Consider the following 23,160-nt stretch of genomic DNA (forward strand, 5'->3'; position numbering starts at 1 on the left):
AATATATTAAATTATAATATATTTAATAAACATTAATATACATGAAAACGTGTGCCAACAACAAGATAATATATTTAATAAACATTAATATACATGAAAACGTGTGTCAACAACAAGAAGAAGCTCAACAATAGCAAATACACACAGAAATGACAGACTAAAATCGAACAAACACAAATGAACAAACACAAATCGACAGACTAAATTACCAGCACATTCAAGGGGAGAACCACAGACATCGATCCAAACATGAATGAACTCCTTTTTAATCCCTTTGTCAGAAACCTTTCAAATCCCCCAATATGACTTTCTACAAACACATCAAATCCACGATTTAATAAACCAAAATCAAATGTTACTTCGTAAAGCAAAAACTAAATTGGAATCTTTGCGTATAATTAATCATGATTTCATTAATCTGCGTTACTTACGTGAGCCCAAACAGCGGCCTGGTCGAAGAACCGCAAGTACTCGGTGGGTTGAGAGAAGACGAGACGAGCGAGTAGAGGATCGTCCTCCAGAAGCTCCGCGAAACTGAAAATAGAGAGAGAATTGATAGAGATAAATCAGAAGAAAACTTGAAATTGAGAAAAAGAGGGAAGGAATTTCTTACAATCGGGGCTTACTCGACGAAGAGAGGGTAATGGAGCTTGGGGTTCGGGGAAAGAGCGATGGAGCTGAGTTGATCGGAATGGCGTCGTATAAGGAAGGCTGCCAGGGATTTCACCGGCACCGGAGGATCACCCATCGCCGGTGAAGTCGGGCTTGCAGAGACAAAAAGGAAAGGCGATGAAGCTGACACCGAAGAAAATAAAAACGAACCTCAATCGTTTTCAGAAAAAATGAGTTTTTAGGAAGAATTCAAAAATGTTTTTGTTTTTGGTTTTGATACGGATTCTTTCCAAACACATTTTCATTTCCTGTTTTCATTTTTTCTTTTCGAAAAACGTGAAAAAGGAAAAGGAAAATGGAAACAAACGGGCCCTTAGCATCTCACCGCTGTAGTCCCTAATTGTGCATGTCAAGCAATTCATAAAACTAATTACTATTTTATTTGGAGTACACTAGCAAAAATTTATCTCTAAAACAAACGTACTAATTTGTTTCTTTTTTCCATGGAAACAATCTATCTCACCGCTGTAGTCCCTAATTGTGCATGTCAAGCAATTCATAAAACTAATTACTATTTTATTTGGAGTACACTAGCAAAAATTTATCTCTAAAACAAACGTACTAATTTGTTTCCCACCACGCATGACCGTTACACCGAGCCGAAATTTAAAAAGCATTCCCCAAGTTTCCACTCTGTTTTCCAACTCATAATCTCACGACATCCCAACCACCGTTTCAAAATCCACAAACCCCTCCTTCTTTCTCTCTCTAAATTCCCAGAATCACCTGAAAATGGTGTCCAAGATCGTCATCAAGAGAACGCCGACGAAATCGATCAAGGACTGCCGGAGCAGCAGCAGCCGCCGCCACCGACGCAAATCGCCGGCGAAGAAAGCCGCCTCCGCCGTCCTCGCCGCTGTCAACAAGTTGATCTGTCAACAAGTCGATCTTCCCCTGCCACAAGCGCCTCATCAAGATCTTCTCCAAGCTGGCTCAGATAGGCACTCCGAATCGCAACAAAGGCTACAATATCCTCAAGAAAACGCCGGAATCTGACTCCAGATCGGCCCGATCCAAACCGGAAACCCTAGCAGTTCGCCGATCGCTCGCCTTCGACGGCCTTCTACCGCCGCCGACCTCACTGGAGAAGCGGACAGTGTTTCTCGACCTCGACGAGACGCTGGTCCACTCGCAGGCGGATCCGCCGCCGGAGAGGTTCGATTTCGTGGTGCGGCCGAGGATCGACGGCGAGGTCATGAACTTCTACGTGCTGAAGCGTCCCGGCGTGGACGAGTTGCTGGAGTGGCTGGCTGCAAAGTACGAGGTGGTGGTGTTCACGGCGGGGCTGAGGGAATACGCGTCGCTCGTGATCGACCGGCTCGACAGGAAGAGCCTAATTGCTCACCGGCTCTACCGCGACGCCTGCAAGGAGGTCGACGGGCGGCTCGTGAAGGACCTCTCGGAGTCGGGGAGGGATTTGAGGCGCGTGGTGATCGTGGACGACAATCCAAACTCCTACTCGTGCCAGCCGGAGAACGCCGTCCCGGTGAGGCCGTTCGTCGACGATCTAGGCGACCGCGAGCTCGGAAAATTGGTAGGGTTTTTTGAGGGATCTGATTGTTTTGATGACATGAGGGACGCTGTGAGGCATTATCTTGCTTATGGAAATGAAAAATTAGAGACTTTGCAATTGTAATCTCTTTTTCTCTCTTTTGGATGGGGAGTTGATTTGTATTGAGAATTCAATTTGTTGAACAAGTAATTGTTCAAATGTTAAGTGAAAGCATAATGAAACTCCAGGAATAGGAATAACATATTCTTTTTGACTCTTTCTTCTAACAAAATCATTCTGATTTATACCCTTTGTTGTCGAATTTTGTTTAAAAAGCTGATCATGGTGGAAATGATGGAAAATGAATTAATTATTAAAAAAAAAAAAAAGATGATGAAAATGGATCGATACATTACTTGTTTAGTTGTTTACTCGGAATATTATCTTTAACAAACCCACAATTAAAAATAATGAGATTAACCAAACGAATTTTACAACTAGTTTAGGCTCGTTTATTTCACAGATTTGAGTTTAAAATTTGAGTTTTATTACAATAAAAGGCTCTAAAAAATAATCACATTTAACTTTTTTACTATAGTAAAAAATTTTCATGTCCCAATTTAAATTAAAAACTCAAATCTAAACGGCCGTAGTGTTTCCTGATGCTGGGACATCGCCTCCCCTCTGTCTTTGAAGGGTGAGTTGGTGTTTAGCTTCGTATTTGTCGTTTGTTAATTATGTGATAAATGACTTATCGTTTGGCTTTGTTTCAATGTCGTTTTTTCGGCTTAGTTTCTTGTCTGCACACTATACTTCTTCCCTAAAAGCCGTGTTTCTTTTATGTTAGCGGCCGGTAGATGTAGCCCTGATGGTTTCTTTCCGTAATCAGTTGTAGATGATGAATCAAGATCAAGGCCTTTTAGAGAAGAAAGTCATTTCAAGTAAGTAGCTTTCTTAATTAATAAGAATATATATATATATATATATATATGAATATGAGAAAATTGTTGAAGTTAGAGTTTGCATTTTTACGCCTCATTTTTGTTTAATACCTTTTAATTAATGTAATTATTTAATTAAAAAAGATATTAATCAAGAATAAAAGATAAAAATTCAAATTATACTTTAAATGGTATTGTATCCTTTCCCCTTTTAATATTTATGAGATTGGTATGTGTAACTATGGCAAATTATTTGGTTGTGTTGAATTGGTCACACTCATCAATGGTTCGTTTTTATAGAAAGCAATTCTCTCCTTTATTTTTGCTGATATGATGCACCATTCATAATCATCAGATTGCACAACCTCTTAAGAGCAGTAATGCTATAATTGGTAAATTTAGTATTTGAGTGTAAAAAATACTTTTTAATATAATGTTATTTATTGTGTTAAATTTCTCATATTCTATATATTTTGTGATAAATTTCCCACTAAATATAGCATATGAAAAATTTGACATTTAATTGCTATTAGTTAAAATATATAGTTTTTCATGTAATTAATGCAACTTTTACATTTTTCAATTATTTTAAGGAACTTTCTCTGGTGTTCCTTCCTTTTTAGGAGCACCTGTGTTCTCTATTTATCAACCGTTAAATCTGTATTACTTTTTCAACCTGGTCTTGAGAAATTCTCTTATTTTAAACATAAAAATTTACTTTTCTAACTTTTAAAGCTTAATAATTATGGGAAAAAAGTATGTTATTTCAAAAAAAAAAAAAAAAGTAGATTTAACATTTTAAATAACATTATGTATTGAAATAAAAATGAAAATAACATGTGATATCACATTTTTTTTTTATAAATATACAATTAGCATTAACATTTCCGTTAAAGATGGTCTTAAATGAGTCCTGATCTTCATCAAGCTAAGAGAAAGAAAATGATTTCTTTTTGTTCAATTCAGTTTCATACATTGACCCGGTTTAGTATTGATGATCCCCATGCCATTATCTTGAATGGCTTCTTAATTCTCACTTTACAGGTTTAGATAAGCTCTAGTCCCCAGGAGAAAATTGTGAATGCTGGAGATTAGCATTTTAGCATCAAGTCCAAATAAACAGCCACTAATAGTAACTGCAAAGCTGAATTTGCCAAAGTCCCAATCTCCAACTGTGAAGTTAACATTTTCCCAGATAAACGATTGTTGATTATTAAGTTCCTAGACGGAGTATTTATAAATGAAAACATCATCATAATGTTTTTACAGTTGAACTTTACAAGTTACATGTCTGCATCAGTTATAAGCCTAATTTAGCAGCTTCAATGGTCGTAGAAGAACCTTTTGACTTTCACTTTAGGAACAAATGTTGCAACTCAAAGAAAGATAACTAAAAAGAAAGATAACTACAGAAACAACTGATTCTTTACCTATTAAAAAAAAAACACTGGGATCCGTCTTAAACATCTCTTGCCAATTCACAGTAAAACGTGATAGATCTAAATCCTTCTCAATTTCATATATTTTCTCAGCAACCAACCAGAAACACGCCCCCCAAAAAAAAGGGAAAAAAAAAAGAAGACCTTGTATCAAACATCCATTGTAAGAAGATCCAGCTTAGTAATAGAATCAGATAAGAGTACAGCCCCAGAAAACAGCAAGACAAACAAGATCGATGCTTCTCACCCACTATTTCAATTTCGAAAAATCAAAAAAAAAAAAATTTGAGGGGGGAAAAGAGCAAAGATTTAACTACAGGAGAAGACCTGGTCAGGCAAACGCAGAGCCTCGGACTTGGAGAAGCACATGTCGTCGAGGGCGTTGCTCCGGCACCAGCGGCACTTCGGGTTCTGCGAGCAGAGAGACGGCGACGACATGTCGTTGCAATTCGGGATCTGATTGGAATTTTGACCCGATGAAGTTGAGCGAGAGATGGCGTGGGACGAGCAAAGCTGTGTCGCAATGAGGACGAGGATTAGTAGAAGTGGGACTAAGATAGGAACCCGCCGGACTTGGATTGAAGCAGCCATGGACAAAGATTGACTGACACCGGTTTCCTTTGGGTCGCTTGGGTTGGGAGGTTAATCTAAGGAAGAAAAGATATCGGTCTGTTTGTTTGCGCTTTCATTTTTAATTTTTCACGTTTTTTGAAATTAAAAAATGAAAACATTTATATAAAATATGTTTGGTATAAAAGTTTTTAAAAAATAAAAATAAAAATATTTTTATCGTGTATTGAAAATTTAAAGACGGATTAAATCTGTTTTTCATTTTTCATTTTCAATTTCATTTTCTACCTTCATTCTTCTCTCTTCTCCGACTACTTTCTTCAGAGCTCAAATCATGACAGTACGGATCTCATCTGCTCCGGCGTCAATTGCCGGCGTGAGGAAGTCAGTCCCGTGGAACGGCAGCAGCGGTGGGTCGACAGTGATAGAGTGTTCGTCTCGGCCCAACAAGAAGGCGACGGCCCACCACATGAAGACTTGGCCGAAGAAGACGCAGGGACATCTAGCGAAAGCCCACCATCTACGCTCCTCTCTGACTGGCCCGCCACCATCTTCTCCGACTGCCCGCCACCGTCTTCTCCGACTGCCCCCTCTTCCGACTGCACCCCCCCCCAACTCCTCTGCGACTGCGGCCCCTCCCACTGGCCCCCCCTGCAGTTTTAGTTTTTTTATAACTGAAATCAATCTCAAAATAAAACTACCAAAACACATTTTAGAAATATTTTCAAAACGAAAATGAAAACGTTTTCATTTCCATTTTCATACAAAAAATAAAATCATTTTGAAACCAATTTCAAACGCACCCATCATACTTTCCAAATATGTTTTATAAAATTGGTATTTGGAAAGCGACATGTCGTTTTATGCCAACATTTTATTTATTTATTTACTTATATCGACTAATAGGAGAAACAACAACAAAGGCGTCTCATTTAATATTAAATTACTATCTTATTCCTACTTTACTTATAAATATATAATTAAAAATAAAATACAAAATATAATAAATACCACTTATATTTATTATTTTATTAACGTAAATATTATATATTAGTCTAAATATTATCAATTTTAATATAATAATTGCTTATCTTGTTTTCTATTAAAATTACTAATATATTTTAATTTTTCACTTTATTTTTTATTTATTTTATTTAAAATTTGAAATTTTATTTTTATATTTTAAATAATTATCCAATTTATATTTGGTATTTTATTATCCTAATCTTATAATAACTATAATTAATTATGATTAATATTATTATAATAATACATAATTTATTTGTTGAATGAAATATATAAAATTTATTAAAAAGATATATTAGTACTTTATAATAATTCGTTTCAATTTTGTGTTACAAGTAAGGTAATGTTTAGTCCATGAGTTTGGAACTATAATTCATTATTCTAATTTTTAAAATTTAAATTTTTATAAAAAAAATATTGTAACAAATCAAGACTAAGCCAAAACTCTTCAAATAAATGGAACATAAATAAACAACTTCTAATTTCACTCACCATTCTGATTTACGCCTTGGTAAATGGTATTCTTGAAAAGAAAGGAAAAGATAAATTATGAAATTCGTTTTTCATCTTCTTTGGAAGTATTTATGAGTTGTTTGGTTGGGGGATTCGTATCCCGATTCGAATCATGGTTCGTGATTCGCTACAGTATTTTTTTTTATAAAAAATACATGTAAATTAAAAATAATTTTAATTTTATGATTCTAATACATGAATCAAACGTCTCCTTAATGAAAATAAGTAAAAGGGGTAATAAATAAACAATTTATAAGCAAGTCCTATCCTAGAGCACAAATCAATAAAGAGGAAGAAATCGGCTCAAAAAGAAGGTACGTGCAAAGCTATCGACAAGGGACCCCATAACACGCAATTATACCTCCAAATTACAATTCTTCAATTCCTTTTCCCTTCAACTTTACTCGATTTCCACCCTAAAAAAATATTACTCAATTTCCACGCTTTTTCTCTATTTTTCTGATTTTCTAATTTTGTTCAATCATTTTTTTTCGGCGCAGTGAATCAAAGTCTCAATTTGCTTTGCCGATTGCTGAAAACCTAACCGGATTTTCCCAATTTTTCGATTGTTTGATTCGATAGGCTGTGCTAAATTTATTAAATTTCACGCCCAAGTAGCTTTCTCGAGCGGAAATCCATCAATTTTTAATCAATGGAGGGGCATGATCATCTGAATTCTAAGATTGAGGCTGAAGAAACTGAGACTTTGGTTTCTAGGGTTTCCGGTTTCTCGCTGCGTGACGAAACCCCGAAGCAGAATCTCGATTCTAAGCGGGTAATGTTTCGATTTTTCCCATTTCGTGAATTGGGTTTTAGTTCATTTCTGTTTAATTGTTATTTTTTATTCGTTTCAAATGAAAATATGGTTTTGGGTATTTAAAGTTTGATAATATTTGAGCTTGATTTTCCTCAGAAGCGAGAACAATTAGGTTTCTTTTGTTGGTTATGAAAGCAAAGTTTTAAAGAAGAGGAATTCTCCATGAATATAGTCTTGTGAAGCTATTTCCTCTATTTTTGTTGATTTGTAGACTGTTTAGGTGTTTCTTCTCTTTTCTCACGCCTTTCACTGGAGGAGTTGCTTTGTGGCAATCAATAATATACAATACAGGATAGGAGTCTAATGAATTTAATTTTTCTATTTTGATTGGTCTAATGTTGATTACTGGCTTTTTGGCCTGGCAGAATAATAAGGGGCTTGAAAATCATAGAGAGCATGAGAGCAACGATAGAGTAGCATTTGGTGGAGTTGATAATCCAATGGCGGCAGAATCAAGAGCAAAGGACTGTGGTTCTGATTTGTCCCGAGGATCAATGGAAGAGAATGATGTGACTTTCTGTGGAACGCGAAGGAAATACTTCTACTATGATACTCCGCTTTCCGAAGAAACTGGGGTTTGGATACCTGTTTCTGTTCCTCCTATGTTGGAAACCGACCGCAAAGAGTGGGATAGAGGCTTCCAACTAAATGGGGGTTACTTCCCTGAGGGTGACATAGGATGGAATCACTTCATTGGAGAAGATAAGGAGATGACCATGTGGGATGTGATGGTGGAAATGTTGCTTGCTGCCCGTGGAAAAGTTAGTTCGTTTGCTTCTGGTGATATTCAAGGATGTACATTTTCATGGATATCAAGTAACGTACTTGAGCAGGCTTGGCAAGAGATTGCCCAAACTCTCACCGAAGCGAATTTTGCCAACGTGAGGGAAATCCTTGAAGCAGAGCCACCAAAATGGTTGGCCGATAGTGCTGCATCTGCTTGTATGTTATGTGGTGTGCGGTTTCATCCAATCATGTGCTCTAGGCATCATTGCCGGTTTTGTGGAGGTATATTTTGTGGCGAATGCTCTAAGGGAAGGAGCTTATTGCCAGCAAAGTTTCGGGTTGCGGATCCCCAACGTGTCTGTGATGTATGCTGTGTTCGGCTTGAGTCTGTCCAGCCGTCCTTAATGGACCAAGTGAGTCATGCTGCTCAGCTTCCAACACATGATCTTACAGACCTTAGTACTTTAAGGTCATGGGTTAATATTCCTTGGGGACAGTCTATGGAATATGAGATATATAAGGCAGCAAACACGATTCGAGGCTATAACACGGTAAGAGTCTAAAATTGTTGTGGTTTCAGTATTTCACTCATGTCTAGACTTTGGTGGAAGTCAAATGGCAGTGCTCACAGCTTTCATTTAAAAATGTCGTTTGTTAAAGTATTGGAGCTCCATCAACAAGCCTACTTTTTTTTTTCAGGAACTTTGTATATTAACCTAGGATTTTTCACTCTCTATAAAAGTTATCACCATCGAGACTCATAAATGCTAATATTCAGGGGGTAATTATAAGTTTGATTATCAATATGTATTTCTACTACTTACCCAAAAAAAATAAAAAATAAAAAAGATATCCACGTGTACTAGTTTATAGAACATATTTTTTTTTTTCCAGGTGTGTTCCTTGAAGCCAGAGAAATCAATTCCAGAAACCATTCTACGACAAGCAAAAGGCCTTGCAATAATCACTGCTGTGAAAGTTGGAGTTGTGGTTACCTATAACGTAGGTACAGGACTTGTGATTGCTCGGAGAGAAGATGGCTCATGGTCTCCACCTTCAGCTGCTTCTACATTTGGTATTGGTTGGGGAGCTCAGGTGAAGTACTCTATCTATAACAAACTAACTACTAGTATATTCTCACCTCGGGATTAGATATTTTTAAAGTTTTGTGTAATTAAAAGTAGTAATTTACCTGCACGTAAACAGAGATGGCTAGTTCACTGTGCATCTCTTTCGAAGTCCTACCAGGTGTATGATGATATCTATATTGACTTTTTCCCCCAACTGATTAATAGTCAGTCCCCTTTAGTTTTCTATTGGATAATTCAGAGGATGTCTCTTAGGTAATTTGACTCAGCTATACAAAAGTATATCCCAGATCTCTGATAAGCCACCGGTGCATTTCACTTACGTGAGGAGGAATAAAAGGCAAGGGCAAAATGGGAACTCTGAGGCAGGGCTGTCTAATGAAGAGTGATTAGGAAGTAGGAATAACGGTTTTTAGGCGGGAAATGAGATATAAAAGAGTGAAAGTAAATTGGGGAGAGTAGAGAATTGTTTAGTGAGAAGTTTGGAGAGTTCAGGTCTCTCGAATACCTGATTGTGAGAAAAGAATTCGAGAAGAAACTGTTTCATTCTTCCGATTGTGTGCTTAATTCAATAACACTTGCATAATAAAATCTTTTACCTTCGATTCTGTATCAAATTGGTATCAGAGCAACGATCTTGCGTGAATTGAGATGGCTGCCGGGAAAATGGAGGAAAGATTAGGTACCGTGGAAGAGCAGCTGAGTGCTGTTTGGGAAGGGATTTCGAAGGAAATGGAAGGAGTTAAGGACGATCTGCAAAAGATTCCTGCATTAGAGAAGAATGTGGCGTTAATTCTAGGTAAATTGGACTCGTTAATGCAGAATCAAAGAGGGAAGGTGATAAGCCACTAGTGCATTTCACTTACGTGAGGAGGAATAAAAGGCAAGGGCAAAATGGGAACTCTAAGGCAGGGCTGTCTAATGTAGAGTGATTGGGAAGTAGGAATAACGGCTTTTAGGCGGGAAATAAGGGTGTTATAGAAGAGTGAAAGTGAATGGGGAGATTAGAGAATTGTTTTGTGAGAAGTTTGGAGAGTTCAGGTCTCTCGAATACTTGATTGTGAGAAGAGTGTTCGAGAAGAAACTATTTCATTCTTCCGATTGTGTGCTTAATTCAATAATACTCGCATAATAAAATCTTTTACCTTCGATTCCGTATCAAATTGTTATCAAAGCACCGATCTTGCGTAAATTGAGATGGCTGCTAAGAAAATGGAGGAAAGATTAGGTACAGTGGAAGAGTAGCTGAGTGCTATTTGGGAAGGGATTTTGAAGGAAATGGAAGGAGTTAAGGACGATTTGCAGAAGATTCCTGCATTAGAGAAGAATGTGGCGTTAATTCTAGGTAAATTGGACTCGTTAATGCAGAATCAAGGAGGGGAGGGTTTGGAGAACAGGGAGACTAGGGCGGACCTACCTTTGCCCCACTCGAAGATGGCGGCGGAGAATGGAAGCGGAGGCGGATCGGCGTACGAGCATCGGAAAGGTGATTTTTGGTTTGGAGGATTGACGAGGCGGATAGAAATGCCGATTTTTGAAGGTACAAATCCATATGGCTGGATTTTTTGTGCCAAGCGATTTTTTGCCCTAAATCGCATGGGAGAGAAGGAGAAATTGGAGGCGGCGGCAATCAGTTTGGATGGTCAGGCATTGGCCTGGTTCCAGTGGATGGACAGACGCCGACCTATATGCAGTTGGTTGGAGTTCAAAAATTTGTTGCTCGACCGTTTTCAACGTTGCATGAGGGATCGAGCTGTGTGAAGTTCCTCGCTCTCCGACAAGAGGGAACAGTGCGAGCATATATACGGGATTTTGAGATGCTGGCCGCTCCTTTGACGGAGATTCCAACGGCGATCCTTGAGGGCAACTTCATCAACGGCCTTAAACCAGAGATTCGGGCGGAAATTTGCCTGCTACAGCCGAGTGGGTTGAATCGGATCATCGAACTAGTGCAGAGAGTAGAAAATCGTAATTTGGCCTTGAAAGTGGCTAAAGGAACGACAACCAGCACATGGATGCGACAATAGCCCCACACCCAGCCTTTTCGAAGCTAATCAATGAATATTCTCAAGATCGCCATGTCAAACGACAAGTCATATGGCCCTACCCCAAACGACAAGTCACTTCCTCCAACAAGTATGCCTTCTGTTAGGCGTTTCTTTGAAGCTGAAATTCAGAAAAGACGAGAAAAAGGCCTATGTTTTAAATGTGATGAAAAATATTTCCTTAGGCATGTTTGTAAGAATAAAGGAATTACAAATTTTGATTGTGGAAGAGGAAGAGGAATTTAGTCAAAATGAAGAAGAAGAAATTAAGGTAGTGAGTGAGGAGGAGGTAGTGTAATTATCCTTGAATTCGATGGTGGAATTACCAGTCTGAGGACCATGAAGATAAAAGGGAAGGTTGGTAGTCAGGAGGTGGTTGTGCTCATCGATTCGGGAGCTACTCACAATTTTATTTCCATGGAATTGGTGAGGAAATTATGCTTGCCGTTGACTACAACCCAGGAGTATGGGGTGATTATGGATTACAGGTAAGGTAGTGAAGGGAAGTGGGGTTTGCAGGGGATTAGTGTTGGGTTTGCAAGGTGTGGAGGTGGTTTGAGGATTTTTTGCTACTGGGAATGCAATGGCTAGGATCCCTTCGCAATATGACAGTTAATTGGCAAACCTTAACAATGAAATTCAAGGTGGGTGAAATGCCGATTATTTTACAGGGAGATTCGAGTTTAAGCAGAACATTGGTTTCCTTGAAGTCAATGATGAAAACCCTCAAGAAAGCAGGAGAGGGGGTTTTGTGGAATTGGGATGTGTACAGGTCTTGGAGGAAGGAAAGCAAACGCGAATTCCACAAGAGATTTCACAAGTACTTCAGCGGTTTGCTACTGTCTTTGAGAAACCGCAGGGATTACCGCCTACTCGGGTTCGCGATCATTCGATTTTGCTTCATGAAGAAACGTCTCCGATTAGAGTTCGGCCTTATCGTTATCCGCAGGTACAAAAAGATGAGATTGAGCGCTTGGTTAATGAAATGTTACAAGCGGGCATCATTCAACCCAGTGCCAGTCCTTATTCAAGTCCGGTGCTTTTGGTCAAGAAAAAAGATGAGAGTTGGCATTTCTGTGTGGACTATCGAGCTCTGAATCGCACAACTATTCCTGACCGGTTCCCTATTCCGGTGATTGACGAATTATTGGTTGAGCTGCATGGGGCGAAGATTTTTTTGAATTTGGATGATCGTTCTGGATATCACCAGATTAGAGTGCGCGCTGAAAATGTACCCAAAACAACTTTTAGAACCCATGAGGGGCATTATGAATTTTTAGTTATGCCGTTTGGTTTGACAAACGCACTTGCTACTTTTTAAGCTCTAATGAATGAGGTGTTTTAAGTGCTTTCTGCGGAAGTTTATGTTGGTGTTTTTTTGACGACATTTTGATCTATAGTGAGTCCTTAGAGGAGCATGTGGAGCATTTGCTTCGGGTTTTTGAGTTGTTGCAGCAACATAGTTTGCAGGTTAATGAAAAAAAAATGCTGCTTTGGACAGACTTCATTGGAGTATTTGGGACACATTATTTCTGCGGAGGGAGTGGCGGCTGATGAGCGGAAGATTGAAGCGATGTTGAAATGGCCAACGCCCAAAACATTGCGGGATTTGCGGGGTTTCTTGGGACTCACGGGTTATTACCGCAAGTTTGTCAAGAACTACGGGATTATCACATGCCCTTTGACTGATCAACTTAAAAAAGACCAGTTTGGGTGGAATTAGGCGGCGGATGAGTCGTTTGTGGCCTTGAAGAAGGCTATGACTACAGTTCCAGTGCTGGCTTTACCGGATTTTTCTCAGCCCTTTGTGGTTGAGACGGATGCATCAGGACATGGGTTAGGTGCCGTGTTAATGCAGGGTGGTCGTCCAATTGCCTTTTACAGCCATGTATTGTCCTCTCGGGCCAGGGCACGTTCTATTTATGAGCGTGAGTTGATGGCAATCGTGTTAGCCGTGCAAAAGTGGCGACCTTATTTGTTAGGAAGGCGGTTTCTCGTTCGAACTAACCAACAGCGTTTGAAGTTTTTGTTAGAGCAGCGGTTGGTAAGTACTGAGCATCAAAAGTGGATTACTAAATTGTTGGGGTATGACTTTGGCATTCAATATCGGCCGGGGTTGGAAAACAAGGCCGCTGATGCGCTTTCTCGCGTGGAACGGGCCGCCTCTTTATGCACGTTATCATATGTACAGGGCTTGGATTATGAGGAGTTACAGCAGCAAGTGCTATTGGATTCTCGGTTATCCGGGGTTTATCAGGCCTTGTTACACGGTGCCACCAGTTACCCGGGTTTTTCTTTGGAACAAGGCCAGCTTTTTTACAAAGGTCAGCTAGCACTTGCCAAGTCTTCTCCGTTTGTGGACACTATTAAAGGAGGCGCATGATAGCCCTGTGGCGGGCATTCGGGGGTTTTCAAAACTTATCGCCGCCCAGCCTCTACTTGGTATTGGGTGAGCATTTTTAAAGATATTAAGGAGTATGTTGGCCGCTGTTTGATTTGTCAGCGAAACAAGCATTCCAATCTGTTGCCCGCGGGGCTTTTGCAACCTCTACCAGTCCCGGATCAGATTTGGGAGGATTTGTCCATGGATTTTATTGAAGGCCTACCTAAGTCTGAAGGCTATGATACTATCGTGGTAGTGGTGGATAGATTGAGTAAGTATGCTCATTTCTTGGCACTTTGCCACCCTTTTACAGCTCCGGCCGTGGCTCATTTGTTTATGCAGGAGGTGGTTCGCTTGCATGGGATTCCCCGTTCCATTGTGTCTGACCGCGACAAGGTTTTCTTAAGAGGTTTCTAGACTGAGTTGTTTCGTTTACACAGAACATCACTCAAGCGGAGTACCGCCTACCACCCTCAAATGGACAGACTGTTGGAGGTGGTCAACCGATGTGTTGAGACGTATTTGCGTTGTTTTACGTCTGACAAACCTTGCCAATGGATGCGTTCCATTCCGCAGGGAGATTTCATACTGGAAATGCAATGGCTAGGATCCCTTGGCAATATGACAGTTAATTGGCAAACTTTAACAATGAAATTCAAGGTGGGAGAAATGCCGATTACTTTACAGGGAGATTTGAGTTTGAGCAGAACATTGGTTTCCTTGAAGTCAATGATGAAAACCCTCAAGAAAGCAGGGAGGGGGTTTTGGTGGAATTGGGATGTGTACAGGTCTTGGAGGAAGGAAAGCAAACGCGAATTCCACAGGAGATTTCACAAGTACTTCAGCGGGTTGCTACTGTCTTTGAGAAACCGCAGGGATTACCACCTACTCGGGTTCGCAATTATGCGATTGTGCTTCATGAAGGAACGTCTCCGATTAGAGTCTGGCCTTATCGTTATCCGCAGGTGCAGAAAGATGAGATTGAGCGCTTGGTTAATGAAATGTTACAAGCGGGCATCATTCAACCTAGTGCCAGTCCTTATTCAAGTCCAGTGCTTTTGGTCAAGAAAAAAGATGGGAGTTGGCGTTTCTGTGTGGACTATCGAGCTCTGAATCGCGCTACCGTTCCTAACCGGTTCCCTATTCCGGTGATAGACGAATTATTGGTTGAGCTGCATGGGGCGAAGATTTTTTCGAATATGGATGTTCGTTCTGGATATCACCAGATTGGAGTGCGCGCTGAAGATGTGCCCAAAACAGCTTTTAGAACCCGTTTGGGCGGCGGGTAATGATAAGCCACCGGTGCATTTCACTTACGTGAGGAGGAATAAGAGGCAAGGGCAAAATGGGAACTCTGAAGCAAGGCTGTCTAATGAAGAGTGTTTAGGAAGTAGGAATAACAGTTTTTAGGCGGGAAATAAGGGAGATATAAAAGAGTGAAAGTAAATTGGGGAGAGTAGAGAATTGTTTAGTGAGAAGTTTGGAGAGTTCAGGATACTTGATTGTGAGAAAAGTGTTCGAGAAGAAACTGTTTCATTCTTCCGATTGTGTGCTTAATTCAATAACACTCGCATAATAAAATCTTTTACCTTTGATTCTGTATCAATCTCAAATGGGGTTTTCAATCTTACAAAGTTGTAATATACTCCCGGCATTTGACCTTCTTTCTCCCCATCTTTTGCAGGCTGGAGGAGAATTGACGGACTTCATTATAGTTTTGAGGACAAGTGATGCCGTAAAGACTTTTAGTGGCAATGCGCATCTTTCTGTAGGAGCTGGCTTGAGTGCAGCTGTTGGCATTGTAGGAAGGGCAATGGAAGCTGATTTTCGAGCTGGAGATGGTGGCTATGCTGCTTGTTATACATATAGCTGTAGTAAAGGTTTGTTTTTTTTTTTTTTTTTTTTTTTTTTTTTTTTTTTTTTTTTATACGTTTTTTATGGAAAAGTTGTACTGTGTTCACAAAAGTTGGTAATTGATATTTTTCTTAAATGTTTCCTTTACTCATCTTTTACTTGTGCATTAAAGGCTGTCAGTTTTCATCTGTCACAATGACATCTGAACCTGGCGACAGTGAGAAACTAGTTAATAGATTCTGATATGGGATACTGAAGCTCTGTGATTCTAATATTGGATCTTAAAGTACTAAATATCCTTTGTCCGCGTCGTTTCGTTTAAATTTAGGGTTAACTGTAGCTTACTACTGTGATTTGCTCTCTATTATTTATCAGAAATTCCTGTATTATGTTGCATTTATTGACCAATTTTCAGTTATTAATTTGACAGTAAGAACAGAGTAACAGACAGTTTAGTGTTAGACGTCGTTGCAATCTAGCCACATATAGTGATCATTTGACAGTTCCTTACCACACATTTTCTTTTCTTTTCTCTTTCGTTGGCGTTATTTTTCTCTAAACTTTATATTTGCATCTTGTTGTTTCTCGACTTTCTGCAGGCGCATTTGTCGGATGTTCACTTGAGGGGAGTATTGTAACAACACGAACACGAGTGAATTCTCAGTTCTATGGCAGCCAGTCATTAACTGCGTCAGATGTACTTCTGGGTTCATTGCCTAGGCCGCCAGCCGCTGCCATCCTCTACCGTGCTCTTGGAGATCTGTATGAGAAGCTTGAGAGGTGATGTTACTAGCTTTCTAGGACAACAAATATCAATTATTTGTTCATTTTCTGTGAAACTATCAAGTTGTAAAGGTTCTTGCTGCCATTCTTTGTCCATTGACACTCTCTGGGTATATAGTAAAAATCCAGAAAGAAAGAAAGAAAAAATACTTTTCCTCGTAAAAGCAATGTATATAAATTTCAGCACTTGTTGAATTGGTCGTGCCTCATTGGCCTGTCTGTATATAATGTTTATTGGTGGCGAAAATTTATATATGTCAATTTCATTGTAGAAGGATAGGATTTATCGTCTGAGAAGCTCTAAAGTGCCCATGAATTAATCTTTTTTTTTTTTTCGTCGTATCGTTTATATATTGTGAAGCATTAATTTTAGTGAATTCTTTGCTGCATTTCTTTTCTATGTTTTTTTTAAATAGAAGAAAAATAGGGTCCGTTGGGTTCACCGACTTAAATTCTAATTATGATTCTCTTCTCTCAAAAAAATTCTAAATAAAAAAAGTGTTCGTGGTTCTCACAAAATTTAAATTCATAATTAAAATTAATGTTTTGAATTTATAAACTAAACAGACTGCATACCACGCAAGAACTCGTGACATTGGAAAATTTGTAGCATTTCAATCAAGAAATTTAATTTGCTCGAGCTCAAAAGAGATTACGTTTGCTATTAGCCATTCTGAAATCAAGTTCATTTCAATTAGTAAATACCTCTTTTGATTAAAGCAATCAGAAAAACTAAAATATTGTCATCCCGGAAATGGAAAGGCAAAAGGGCCACCACAAACGATGCTATTGAGTATAGTTTTGCAATTGTCTGCTTTTTGGCTGTTGTGTGATTCCATTTATTTTCCACGAAAATGCTAACCAAAAGCTCTAACTTTCTTTTTCTCTTTTCTTTTTTCCCCTGTATTGATCAAAAGTTTCCTCAAACTTTGACCGAGCTTTTCATATTGTGGTTGGAAAAGGGTACAAGAAATCAAATGCCTCCAACCCCATCCATAACCACCACGCATGCTCCACAATGATGGGGCTAGAATTGATTCCTCTCCAAAACGAGGGAAAAGATCCCTTTCATTTGGGTCTCCTCCTTTCTCTAGTCAATTTGTGTGGCATGGCCCGGCCTGTCTGTTTCACTAGAGTTTTTATACCTTTTTTTAAAAAAAAAAATTTGGGAATGATGCTTTTAGACTCTAGACCTTACAATAGAGTCAGATAATTGAATTTACTGTTAAGCTATACCTACAATCATACGAGAGATTTTAACTTTTTATACCTTGAATGATATACTTTTCTGCATTAACAGAATCTAGTTCAAATTAAATTCTTGTGAGCATGTATAGAGGATAAAGCACCGCCCAAAAATGCCTCTTCTAGAAAAATGGGCCGGCACCTACTACTACTAACCTATCATTCAGCTCTTCATAATGAGAGTTCAACTGTCCAAGCATTCAAAGAAACTGGTTTTTTTTTTCTGTCGTTTTTGTGAATTTATACATTGTGCCTATGGTGTTGCATTGAACAAATCGGGAAAAAACAAATATGTCCAATTCCAACAACCAGACCACTGTATCAAGACAGTCAAAATCCTTTTCAATCACAAACCCAACACATAAATAACAATCAGGCCAGTGTATCATTCTTTTTTAATTAAATTCCCTTTGGAAATAAAATAAAGACAAAGGGGGAAAAAAAAAAAAGAAAAAACAGAATGGAACAATGAATTGAACTAAAGGGGCAAAGCACCACCATAAACTATTTATAATTTAAATTTCAGTTATCTAATTTTCCCTGAAAAAAGTAAGAAAAAAAATGTGAAAGAAAAAAAAACAACAGCTGCTCCTACTCACTGTACTCCGGACATGCCGTTGAATTTCACGTCAACAGAAAACCTGATTCGAGAGAAACCATGCATATTTTCAAGTATCCCTATCTGCAACACCACCAAAAACAACTCACTAAAAAAAACACTAATCCACCATCTTTACAATTATTGATTCCATAAGAAAAATACATATGCATGGGATGTTAATTCCTTGGAGAATTCTGAATAGGATACGAAACAAAAATCCTTTTTTTTTCCTTACCCTGCTAGGGAATTCTCCAAATTCCTTTTGTAACAACTACTTGTCATGGTAAAGATGATAAAATATAGATTTAACCTTACGTAGAGTCTTTTGACGATTGCAATATATATTAAGTTAGGATCTCTATATGACAGCACCATACCTTTTAGACGTTTATAGTTATTCAAAATTACATAAAAAATGAACAAAAGAAAAATTTGCAACATTGATCTCTACCAGTATTATTTACTTTTCTTTTCATAGCCTACCATAATATTCTGATCAATGGAGTTAACTCATAATAAAACCTAGTAGGAATAATAAACGATGTAATATCATTTGAGCTATGTGTTGCAAGAAAAAATAAATAAATAAATAAATGGAGCTACTAATACCAACTGACCTGGTCCTAGAGTTCCCAAGCGTGAGTTCAAGATCATCAGACACACATTCCTCGATCCTCTCACCCTCCCAAGGTTTGACCAACCCCCCCGTGGCAATCGCATTACACCCAAACGCAAACTCAGCAGCCATGTTCCCATCACACATCGGCACATCCGCCGTGTTATCAGCCCCCGCAGCCACCGCCGGCGAGCAAGTCCCGCTCTGCCCAGGCGTCCACATCCTCGACCCTCCACCAGACATGGCCTCTTCCTTAAACCCAAATGGATTTCTCGAGACAAGGCTGAAAGTCGGCGAGGAGGGCCCACTTTGTGGTATCTGAAGCCCAGCAAGCCACCCCGAGTCCGGCAGCACCTGGCGACCTGGGCTTGGTGGGGTGGACGAGGGTAGAAATGAGGAGGTGGGCCCGGCCCAGTTGGGGCGGTCGTCCCAGTCGGATTTGATTCTGGGGGTTCTTGAGGTTGGCGAGCTGAGTGGAGGGGTGACGGGAGCGCTTATGGAGCCGCAGTGGACGAAGAGGTGGTGGGGGAATTTGGATGTGGCCGAGGATGAGCCTGAGGACGAGAGGTTTTTGAGCCATGGGATTAGGGAATTTGGGTCGTGATTGGTGTTGTTTGTGCTTGTTTTGTAGTGGGATGAGACGGGACTTGGGAAGGAAGATGAGGCGGGGCTTGGGTTGTAGGAAGCACATGGACTTGGTTGGTATGATGAGCATGGACTTGCTGATGTTGAACCTCCCATTATGTCCATACGGTCCAGTACGGGTTTGGATCCCTGCAAAAATAATGTAACATATTATGAGCATTTAATAATGTCTATGTTTATGTGTAATGTGTTTCAAGAAATTCTAGTTTGCATAGGAATATGATGTTTTTTTGTTGTGTTATGGAGAACATAATGTGAATTTGTGTTGTTTAAGAACCGACCCGCCATGTGAATTGGTTATAAGAAGTGGATGCATATGCCACATTGGAAAATTGGAATATGAAAATAAGATGCACTAGCACTAAACTTCTCGAGAGGATTTCGAGACGTCTACTTAAAAGAAGAGCAATTAGCAATATTTGGTAATCATCCACTGGTGATCATGATCTACAACAAGCTCCTAAGAAGTGGCGGTTTTAAATAATAAGTCAACCAACTAATTAAAGGAAGAACGAGAATAATGTACCTTTTTTTCTTTTGGCTCACACTAGAATAATGTACTTAATTAGCTTCCTTGAACTTTCCAAGTATTCTCAAATCACATGTTATGGACACTTTACTATTTCACACCAAGTTGTACTAAGCCCTCTCTCTCTCTCTCTCTCTCTCTCGGCTGATTATAGGATCAAATAAAAATATAATTCTCAGAATTGCAAAGAGAAAAATTAAACATCAAAATTAGCTTCGGGTCCATAACATCCCAAAGAAAGAAAGAAAAAAAAGAAAGAAAAGAGAGGGAAAAAAAAAAAGATAAAGACTGTTTTTGTCCTTTCGGGGTAGAATTTCATAATGGGGGTACTTCACCAACATATACAAGTGGTCCTAGAAAAATGTTAGTATAGAGTTAATCATTCAGTCAAAGAGGATCTGTTTGGCGAACATTGGACAATGCTAAGCTGGCAAATAGGTAATTGTAGCCAAAACAAAGCTTTCATCAAAAAGGGCAAAAACAAAAATGTCAAACAACAACTAAGTCACAGTTGAACACAAAAACACGCCATCGCCCAACATTTTTTCCTCAATCAAAATCCCCCCACACGCTTTACTGCCTCAAATTATTAATTATATAAAGAGAAAAATAAAAAGAAGAAAGGAATCCAAGGATTCTAAAATATCTCTTCCACACATAATTTAATCTCAGTAAGCAAAACCACTTATTTTTTCAATAAAATAATAGTAAAATAGAAGCACTAGCCCACAAAGCCATTACCATCATATGCATGGTCTCCAAATCAAACGAGAAGAAAGGGTAGTGAAATTTTCCCCCGGGAATCTCGGAAACAAAGGAAAACAGAAAAAACACAAATTATTAGAGGAAAATCACCGGACGGTGCGTCAAAATGACCAATTTGACCTCAGGTTCGTAACAGGGTTCAGAGCCATTGAATGGGTAGTTTCGGAATAAAAGCTGTCTGAGCAAATACTAATAAATAAACAAAAAGAAAAATGGATTTTTTTTTCTTTTTTTTATTAATTTTCAAGAAAATGGCAATCTGCAGCGAAAATCTGAAATTTCAGAGAGCCCGGGAGAAAGGAAACAGAGAAACAGTCGCAGACTGAGAGAGAGCAAAAGAAACATCCAGTTGCATTAAAGTCCACTGAAAAAAGAAAAATGACTCGATCTAAGCAATGGAAACATTTTGACCCTAAATGACGATACTACCCCGACAAAACATCCTGAAATTGGATGACTAATCGGAGTAACGATGTAATTTCGACAATTTTGTAGGGGGCATTTCGGGATTTGGAAAAACTATTTTTTCTGTGAGTTTTGTCTGTAGAGTCTCAGAGAGTTTGTTCATCGTATTCTGTATTCATATGAGGCTCATCACGTAAAAAAAAAAAAAAAAAAAAAAAAAAAGAGCAAAGTGAATCTCAAATATCTTCGTGCTTCGTGCGCACCACAAGCAAACAAAGAGCTCTGCGCTCTACTGTGCGCGGGTGGGCTAAGAGCACAACCAGATCGCGATTCTAAACGTTAGCGCATATCACAAATCGGCGCACGTTAGCGAACCCACCGATCAGTTAATTTTGGCGATGGCCGGCGCATTTTTACCGCTAACGTGCGCACGCGCCTGAACAACGGAAGAGAACACAAAACGACGTTCTTGGTTTAGCTCACTTACCTTTCTGTAGGTGGTGCCGTCTTCTTCGACGGTCCAACCGGCTTCGTTGCAGAGAGCTTTGAGGACCTCGTTGTTGTCGCAGTGCTTCGGAAGCTTGTAGTTGCCGTATTTTCTCAGGCCGGTATAGATCTTCGCCGCGATGGCTCTCCTCCGTCTCTCTCTCCTCTTGTTGTTCTCTCTCTCCTTCCACGTCGGCATTCTCGTGCCGGACGTCATCGTCGCCGGATTTCACCTCGAATTTTCTCGGAAACCAAACAGGCCAGCTCGATCTGAGAACCGGACGGAAAATCGGATTGGTCGCCGGCGAACCGGATATTGGTGGACTTTTTGGTATAAAATGGGTTTAGTCAGAGAAGAAGAAAAATTGGTTAATCAAAGAAGAGGAAGTGTGGTGGTTTGGGGATAGTTGGGCTAAATACATGATTTGTTTGTTGTTAATATTGACCATGTAATTTATCAGAATTTACGAAGAGAGCCACTTTCTTCTTTTCTTTTTTTCTTTTGTTTTATTTCTCTTCTCCGGAATCACGGGGCTAAACACGTGTTTAGGCTTTTTATAAAGAGAGATAAGATGGTGGTGTGGTATTTGGGGGTGTAGCTTTTTCGCGGTAGTTTCTACTACGAGATCATGTTCTGCTGAAATACGACGTCGTTTCAGCTTTTTGTTTCAAACTGTGTACACGAGCTAGTTCATGTTATCATCAGATATTCAGATCATTAACGTTAGATCCAAAACTATATGGATGGATGGTTGTGATCATATATGACAGATGTTAATGTTCTGCTGAAATACGACGTCGTTTCAGCTTTTTGTTTTAAACTATGTACACGAGCTAGTTCATGTTATCATCAGATATTCAGATCATTAACGTGAGATCCAAAACTATATGGATGGATGGTTGTGATCATATATGACAGATGTTTGAAGCAAAACGCTTTTTTGAAAAAAAAAAAAAGAAAAAAAAAAGGTAAGGCTGGAAATTTAAAATAAAGTAAAAGAGTATGAGCATGATTAGAATTTGTTATAAGAGTAACCCTATTTGTGTCCATGGGGATATCTCTACTTTCTCATAAAGAGTATACTTCATTAGTGGATCTCACATATGTTCTATAAGTGGCCTCACCTTTAATGAGATAGTGAGGATATATTTCTATCGGATTATACAACATTTTTCAAAGGTCAAATTAACTTTTGGGGCAGTAAAGAAAAAAACTCGTTACAATTAATATATGGCTTCGATAGATTCACTCCCAAATATATACAAAAAAAAAAATGACATTTTTTTTTTTTTTTTGGTGTAGACCAAGTTATACATTGAATAAATACAAATTGGTAGAACATGATGCTGTCTAAGAATATATCTTTGAATATGGGCCTGTGCATATAGTGATTAGAACATATAATAAGCTGAACTTAATTTTGGATAAATATTACTAGTAGACACTAGCATACGCATACGATATAGTTCATGGAAAAGAAGTAATTAATTACATTGTTCTTGACTTTTTTTTTTTTTT

The 23,160-nt window shown here is 38.9% G+C and overlaps 3 protein-coding genes across 5 annotated transcripts; 2 read left to right on the forward strand and 1 right to left on the reverse strand.

Moving 5' to 3' along the window:
* Positions 1 to 1,303: 1,303 nt before the first annotated feature.
* On the forward strand, positions 1,304 to 2,406 carry LOC21388094 (carboxy-terminal domain RNA polymerase II polypeptide A small phosphatase 1). Its single transcript, XM_024168699.1, is given in 2 exon segments — positions 1,304 to 1,541; positions 1,543 to 2,406. Coding segments are annotated over 2 exon segments (903 nt in total). The 5' UTR covers positions 1,304 to 1,404; the 3' UTR covers positions 2,309 to 2,406.
* A 4,512-nt stretch (positions 2,407 to 6,918) lies between these two features.
* On the forward strand, positions 6,919 to 16,759 carry LOC21388096. Its single transcript, XM_024168623.1, has 6 exons — positions 6,919 to 6,967; positions 7,154 to 7,428; positions 7,836 to 8,747; positions 9,091 to 9,291; positions 15,397 to 15,592; positions 16,166 to 16,759. Exons 2-6 carry the CDS (start codon positions 7,306 to 7,308, stop codon positions 16,348 to 16,350), a joined length of 1,617 nt encoding a protein of 538 aa, XP_024024391.1. The 5' UTR covers positions 6,919 to 6,967; positions 7,154 to 7,305; the 3' UTR covers positions 16,351 to 16,759.
* A 1,160-nt stretch (positions 16,760 to 17,919) lies between these two features.
* On the reverse strand, positions 17,920 to 22,205 carry LOC21388098 (BES1/BZR1 homolog protein 4). 3 transcript variants are annotated; one of them, XM_024168631.1, is made up of 3 exons: positions 21,643 to 22,189; positions 18,813 to 19,585; positions 17,920 to 18,276 (listed from the first exon to the last, which is right to left on the reverse strand). In XM_024168631.1, exons 1-3 carry the CDS (start codon positions 21,856 to 21,858, stop codon positions 18,273 to 18,275), a joined length of 993 nt encoding a protein of 330 aa, XP_024024399.1. In that variant the 5' UTR covers positions 21,859 to 22,189; the 3' UTR covers positions 17,920 to 18,272. The 3 variants fall into 3 exon arrangements, with proteins under 3 accessions (XP_024024399.1, XP_024024405.1, XP_024024395.1); XM_024168637.1 differs by lacking the exons at positions 17,920 to 18,276; positions 21,643 to 22,189 and adding an exon at positions 20,727 to 21,633 and having other exon boundaries at positions 18,656 to 19,585; XM_024168627.1 differs by lacking the exon at positions 17,920 to 18,276 and having other exon boundaries at positions 18,684 to 19,585; positions 21,643 to 22,205.
* Positions 22,206 to 23,160: the final 955 nt, after the last annotated feature.

Source organism: Morus notabilis, unplaced genomic scaffold (genome assembly GCF_000414095.1).
Source record: "Morus notabilis unplaced genomic scaffold, ASM41409v2 Scaffold1785, whole genome shotgun sequence".
Classification (NCBI taxonomy): domain Eukaryota; kingdom Viridiplantae; phylum Streptophyta; class Magnoliopsida; order Rosales; family Moraceae; genus Morus; species Morus notabilis.